Source organism: Alosa sapidissima, chromosome 12, assembly GCF_018492685.1.
Source record: "Alosa sapidissima isolate fAloSap1 chromosome 12, fAloSap1.pri, whole genome shotgun sequence".
Lineage (NCBI taxonomy): Eukaryota > Metazoa > Chordata > Actinopteri > Clupeiformes > Clupeidae > Alosa > Alosa sapidissima.
The window spans coordinates 8,230,029-8,237,528 of record NC_055968.1 but is presented as its reverse complement, the minus strand read 5'-3'; the positions used below and the strand labels follow the sequence as shown (position 1 = coordinate 8,237,528).

Below are 7,500 nucleotides of genomic sequence, written 5' to 3'. Positions count from 1 at the left end.
AGGAGCTTTGGGAACGTGCAGTGTCTTCTGCTGATGGATGCAAAAACACAGCATAATAGCACGGCAAGCAGAGCAAACAGTGGAGCCTCTGAAAGCCCCGACATGTTTATTTTTAGACTCTCAAAGACATGTTTCAGCTTCCCTCTGAAGTCTTGCCCTAGCATTTCAAAGCAAGCCTATTTAGAAAAGGTTAACAAAAATTAAACAGCACAAAATAGTTCTTCCTCCCATATGACTACCAAGACAGTACCTGCATTCTAATGTCTTGCGAACTGAAAACTGATTTCTTGGCTATGCAGATGTGTGAGATGTATTTAATGAATAATTGATAAAAAAAAAAACATAGTTGATAAAAAAACATGTCACATTAAATTGATATGCAAACTAGATTTCCATGTTTTACATACACAGAACATTCATAACACTTAAACGAAACTTGGCGTGCGCCATATGCATTAATAAGACATACATCAAACAAGACAATACATGGATTTAACCCCCTTCACTTCCACCCTTCCCCCCTCCCTCCCTTCTTCTCTCTCTCTCTCTCCCTCCCCCCCTCTCTCTCCCTCCCTCCCTCTTCCTCCCCTCCCTCTATAGATTTATCTCATCTTCTGTTCTCTCTCATCATACACATCACTCCACTAAAACACAAGTCCTTAAGGTTTCCTGTGTGTCCATCAGAACTGGACCTATGGGCATCGCCAAGAGTCCACCAACTCCACCAAGCTACACACACCACAACTACTTATGCAGGTGCCTGGCTTCAATGCCTGTTTATTGGACACTAAGAAGTGTGTGTGTGTGTGTGTGTGTGTGTGTGTGTGTGTGTGTGTGTGTGTGTGTGTGTGTTTGTTAGTGTGTGTGTGTGTCTGTGCGTGTGTGCCTGTGTGTGTTAGAGCCTGTTTAAATGGGAAGGATGAATTCCACTCTACAACCTCAAACTGTGAGTGTGTGTGTGTGTGTGTGCGTGTGTCCATGTGTGTGTGTGTGTAAATGTGTCTATAAATATCTGCAAAGATGTGAATGTGCACTTACTTGTTTGTGAGGCCTTTGTTATTGGCAATTCAGGAACAGAAATAGCTCTGCTCTCTACAACACAGTTGTAACCATTAAGGTGTCATCACTGTTTTGCCTTGTTTTACAAGTTCACAAAGAGGACTGGCTACCCTAATCACCTGTGCACAATATCTGGTTCACAATTCACATTAGCTGGATTATTGTCTATTACCTAGTTCATGGCACTCATGTTAGAGAAACTAAATCTGTCATAATGTTCACCAATAACAACACCCTTATAAGAGAATAGTGTCAAGTCTATTTTCAATTGAAAAAAAAAAAATCTGTTCCTGTTCATAAAGCTGAAATGATGTGTGCCTCAGTCTCTATATAGATGTACGGTATCTCTGCATATATCCACTAGCTCTGTGTGCCTCATTCTCTATATAGATCTACGGTATCTCTGCATATATCCACTAGCTCTGTGTCCTTCTTCATTTCACAGTCACTGAAAGACAAAAACTCTTCCCAGTGTCTCTGTTAAATAACGTATCAGGAGATGCACTATGCTGTGTCCTGCTATCCCCCTACCCCACCCCCACGCCCAGCTTTGGCAGCAGAGGCCAAACCCTTAATATGAAACAGCCATCCAGCCCCCCCCCCCCCCCCCCCCCCCACCACCACCCCACTCCCAGCAGACCGTCTCTTCCTCTCTCAGCAGCCAGCCAGCCAGCGCTGTCATCAGCATTGTTAATGGTGGGTAAAAGGCCATTTGCGGCTGTCTCCTTACCATCTTTGGCTGCGTCAGCAATCCCTTCTCTGCCCAGCCCTGTAGCTGCGGAAGCTCTGTCTGACGCCACTGAGTTTCAGTCGATCCCTGAGGAGGGGTCAGGGGCAACATTTAAACATGATGCTGTTCGCCAGGCACAGGGGGAGAGACAATGAGAAAGTGGCCTTGCGGTCGCCAGACGCACTAAAACACACAGGTGGCTTTCGTTGGGAACAGGGAGAGTGTGTGTGTATGCGTGTCTGCTTGTCTGTGTGTGTATGTGTGTGAGGAGGGGTGTGTGTGTGTGTGGTTGGGGGGGGGGGGGGGGGGGGGGTTAAAGTGGGAGAGTGGGTAGTGGGTATTGCATGTTTAGCTAATCAATACCTGCAAAGCTGTAAAGGCCCGCTAGCATTGAGCCTTTTCCAGCAATTAAATTTGTCTGGGATGTTTAGCATCACGCTCCAAATTCAATTGTGTGAGAGAGCAGCCCCAGCCCCAGCCTAATGGCTAATGGGGACGGGGAGCGGTCTGAACCAGGAAGCTACTTCCTCTGGAGGGCGTAATGGGCCCCAGCCGGCTCGGTAAACAAGGGAATCGGACAGACACTGGCTCTGCTTTTTCAAAGTGGAGCGGAGGGCCGCAGAGGAAGACTTAGCTGTTAGCTCTGCCTCTACCTCTGCAGCTGTGAGCTCAAAGCAGCCAATTTAGGAGGAGAGTCAGACTTTGAGGACTGACCTTTTCCTTCAGAAGGCTCCTCGCCACAAATAATACAGAGGAGGAGAATGGGGAAGGCGTGACTGTGGTTTAGAGTGGGAGGGTAGGATGGAGAGAAATTGTGTGTGTGTGTGTGTGTGTGTGTGTGTGTGTGTGTGTGTGTGTGTGTGTGTGTGTGTGCGTGTGTGTGTGTGTGGAGGGAGGCACTGTTACTGTTGTGCAGGCATGTTACTATAGCCCTATAGGACAGATAAGGGGTGTTACAGTGAATAGCCAGTAGATAAAGGAAGTAAAGTTGGAAGAAAGGCAGGGGAGGTTTGACTCGCCCAGTTAGCAGGGGGGGGGGGGGGGGGGGGGGGGGGTCATTGTTTCCCAGATGCCACCTTGGTTTTAGTCTCAGTGAGGACCGCAGGTTATGTATATATAATCACTTCACATCAATTTACATCAATCTGTAATCATCTAATTCAATTTCTACAGCAAAGGCTAAAGGCTAACACAAAACAGCATTCAGTACAAGCATTTCTACATTCCCTGCATTTGCAGTTAGCTTAATTTTAAACCAACACCGCCTTTTAGTTAGAAGAGACAACTAAATACACAACTCAGCAGATCATATATACGTAAATAGAGACTATCTTTCACCCTGCCAATGGCCTTGATATATCTCATTCAATTACGCTCTTAATATGGTGCAGATGGCACGTTTTAATCATTACATTCTCTCGGAATTTTCCACAAAGCAAAACATTCACAGTATAAGACACCACATACATCTAACCCTTACTACAAATCAGTGGTGCTTTTTAACATATGTTATTGTGGAGGAAAGAACAAAGGAACATTGTTGTTACGAGCATCACTTTGACTTTGTCAGAGTATTAAGAGTAGTATCAGTAAACACACATGCATTCAGGAGCGGACGTGGATGGCAGAAGCAGGATGCAAGTGACTCGAGCGCCAGCAGGGGGTTAAATACAGATCAGGAGATTGGCCAGAAGCAAAGAGACACAAATACAGTTCCACTTCCCCAGTTATGCTAACCTAACCTAACAGCAGCACCAACCTCCACCTCCGCCCATTTACCTTATGCATATACCCTGATGACTACGGACACACACATACACATACAGTACACACACGCACACACACACACACACACAAAAATGAAGTTGAAGTGCATTTTTGAAAACACAGGTAAGATTTCACAGATAGATTTATAGATAGACAGATAGATAACTGCACTTCTTTGTCTTAGGTGCACTGAGATTCTGGCGTGCTGCTTTGGCTGTATGATGTGACGCAGCAATACCCCCTCTGGTGAGGATTTGATCCACCCCCTATCACCAGCTCTCGCCCACAGCCATCGCTGCCATGTCCTCTGTCCAGCCCCTGACGTTCCTCCTCTCCTCTCCTCTCCTCTCCTCTCCTCTCTTCTCCTCTCCTCTCTTCTCCTCTCCTCTCCTCTCTTCTCCTCTCCTCTCCTGCGGCGACAGCACTGCTAAACTATCGCTTTACTGCAAGCCAGACCCCAGACAATCAATTTCCTCGCCACTCGCCCTTCCCATGGATGGATGCGGTAGCCACTGCAATGGATCAGCATGCGGCAGTATTGTATCATCTAACCGATAGCCCCTGCCCCGCCCTGCCTAGCCCTACCCCCCCACCCCTCTCGCCTGTCTCCTATCCATCCATACACAACTGCACGCCACAAAATCATCTGCTCATCCAGCATGGCTGTGTGTGTGTGTGTGTGTGTGAGTGAGTGGGGGTTTTCAACATCTCAGCAGCTTTTTATCCCCAGCTTCTTTCATTTTCATAATATTCCTCCCTCTCCCCCACTCTCTGCCCCCACCCCCCACCCCCCCAGTCTCTGGTGGGTTTAGATCTGCCATGAGCCTTATACGACTGACCCCCCTGAAGGAGAAACTGCATAGAATTATGGGCTGTCTGAAAAATAGACGTTTTTCCGTTTGAGCTCTCCGTGATTTCCTGCTCTACATATTGGCAGTCAAACAGGACTATAAATCACTCACATGGACACACACACACACAGACACACACACCACCACCACCACCACCATTGTCACCACACCATAACGCCAGTAAACGTTAGCTGACAGATAAATGCAGCCCGAATTATTACTCTGTATATTTCTGACTACATTTAAGGATTAGGCCTCACAGTTATTTATGATTACAGGTAAGCCAAATGGAAACCTTCTGATAAACAAACTAAAAAGCAAGTAAAGCACACACACACACACACACACACACACACACACAGCTATTCCTTCCTGTTCTCAGTAAAAAAAACGAGGGTGCAATCTTCCTACAATTCTCACCACCACCACAGAATACACACACACACACACACACACACACACACACACACACACACACACACACACACACACAAACACACACATGCTGCACATGTATTTCAAATGCCAGAGGGCTCTGGGTTGTCAGAACCCATTCAGATGCAAAGTGTTGTGTGATGTTTTTATCCTAACATTAGGTCAGTAAAGTTCTCCCTTCGTATTGATTTTGATTTTTCCCATGTTTCCTCTCTCTCTCTCAGTGCAGATTCATCAGACACCTCCCAGTTCCTCCATGTCCTGCAGGTCAGGCGCAGGCTGGCTGGGATCAATCAGAAGAGTAATCTGGGACAGCACGCCCCCCCCCCTGCCTCCATCGCCATCGATCCGCATCTACTTCGCCAAATGGATTTTTTTCCCTTTCTCCTTCTCTCCCACCTCCACCTCCACCACCTCCAACACCGCCTCCTCCTCCTCCTCCTTTTGCTCTATGCGCCTCAGAATAATAAATGTTTCAGCATGCAAGCAATTTTTCATTTAACTTTGCTTGACTTTTTTCTCTTATGGAGTCCAGTCTTGTGGGCTTTTTTTCCCCCCCTATGAGAGATCAATAGGAGTTTTCTCCTCCTCTCTCCATCCCTCTGCAGTCTCCCCTGGGCCGGCCTCTCCACTCCCCTCCCCTCCACTCTGCTGCTGCTGCTGCTGGGCCTGGCCAGTGTCAGGGGGGAGGGCCACTGGGCCGTGCTACGCTGTGCTCCTCCAGCGCCTGATTGGATTACATCACAGGAAGCGCTTGTTACCGTGGCCCTCATTAGATTGTTGGCTCGGCAGAGAGAGAGAGAGAGAGAGAGAGAGAGAGAAAGAGAGAGAGAGAGTTAGAGCTCTAGCTCTAACTATGATGTCCTCAATCTGCAGGTTCAAAACCTGAGTTTAGTTTGACTGTTGCTCTCTTTCATTAGGGCTAGTCTATGTTTATCACAGCAAAAAATGCCTTGTTTTCAGAACCCTACCAACATTCAGTGTTCAGCTACTGCAAAGCTCTCCTGATGGCCAGCAAGGCTACATGGTTGGTCTTGTCAATGACACCAGTAGTGTGTTGTTCATCATAGCCCATGGCCATTTCAGCTGGTTAAATGTAACCTGTTGACTAATTTAATGATTCATTTCGAATTGTTTTGCCTTTTAATGCCTGTGTGTAAAGCGTTTTCTGTTGCATTTTGTGCCTGAAAATGTGCCATTTATAAATAAACTTTATTCATTACATATTTATTTACTCTCACTTTACCAGGTTTACCAATATCAATCCATTTGAAATAAAGTCCAAGCCTGAATGATTTGTGATAAACCTGTTTCAAGGGTAAAGAACTGAGACAGATTTGATGAACCTGTAATTTAGTCATGACCCATATTCCTTGATGCATGGCGCTTGAAAAGTCATGGATCTCTCCAATAGTTTTGAATAGGAATTTCATGAGTTACATTATAATCATTCTTCTCTGTTGATACATAAACTGCTTATTTTATTATTCATTCCTCCTTGTGATTTAAACATAACTAAATAAATTCCATGTCCATGATTGAATAAGAGAGGCAATATCATCAGCACACGCGGTGACCCTAAATAATGTCCCTGTGTGTGTGTGTGTGTGTGTGTGTGTGTGTGTGTGTGTGTGTGTGTGTGTTTGTGTGAGTGAATATCTACCAGGCAAGTGTGTGCTCTGGGGTCTGCTAGCGACAGCAGTGTTTTCGCTGCGAGTCAAATCAGTGAGGCGACACCTGCGCCTCTGCCTGCAGTCTTCCCATTTCAGAGAACATTGTGCTCATCAAATCTATTCACTTTCCATTCCGCCTGCCGCAACGCAACAGCCTCTCACTTCCTTCCCTATACAAGAAATCTTTTCTGCCCTTAATTTTCAGCTTGTGTCGTTACGGGGGAAAAAAATGGGAAGCACTTCTTTTGGGAGTAAAACGGAAACAATCACTGCCACCAGTGAAGGCACCAGCCAATATTGTGGAGCTGTCTTTACTGAGTTTTCAATGAAATTTAATTAACCTCGAGATGAACAGGCAGGAAGAGGGGGAGCCGTTTCAGATAACATAAATTCAAAACTCTCGGGAGGGAACACCGAAAAGGTGGTACAGAGAGAGAGAGAGGGAAAAAACGAGGTCATCAAATGAAATGTCACTTCATTTCATTTGCAGATTGAAAACCCTGCATGATGTATGTGTTTTTCAACCTATGCTCTCCTCTCTCTCTCTCATCATCACTAGAGTCGCTTTTTAAAATCACATTTCTCCTGAGCCCGGGCTCCTGGTGTTTCCACGAAAAAAGCCTGAAATGTCTCAGCCCGGTCCAAGGCACCGCAGCGGCAGGAAGGCTTGGCTGTGTGCGCCCGACCCGTGCTGGAGGCGGCCCAGCTCTGCGACCTATGCAAGCAGAAAATTGGTGAGCTCGATCCTGGGAATGACGCGTCAGTTTTTCTGTGGCTGTGGTGACTTGGGCCATGTCCTCCTCCCTCTCTCCTCTCTCGCACTCTCTGTCTCTGCCTCTGCTCTCTCTTTCTCCTGATCCCCAACCCTCTGCTCCCCTTCTCCTCCCCTGCTCCTTCCTTCCTTCTCCTCTCTCCTTTCCCTCTCTCTCCTCTTCCTCTTCCTCCTCCTCCACCTCTTTTCTTCCTCTCCGGTAGCTGCCTGCAG

The 7,500-nt window shown here is 46.6% G+C and overlaps 1 protein-coding gene across 12 annotated transcripts in view; it reads right to left on the bottom strand.

Moving 5' to 3' along the window:
- Positions 1 to 7,500, bottom strand: part of elavl4 (ELAV like neuron-specific RNA binding protein 4) — a 94,379-nt gene that overhangs the window by 45,680 nt on the left and 41,199 nt on the right. For 10 of the 12 annotated variants that reach the window (XM_042057523.1, XM_042057516.1, XM_042057519.1 and 7 more), the window contains one exon: positions 1,790 to 1,876. The exons of the other annotated variants lie outside the window; for them this stretch is intronic. In XM_042057523.1, coding sequence (XP_041913457.1) covers positions 1,790 to 1,876 — 87 coding nt within the window. The remainder of the gene's footprint in view (positions 1 to 1,789; positions 1,877 to 7,500) is intronic. 12 annotated transcript variants of the gene reach the window in all.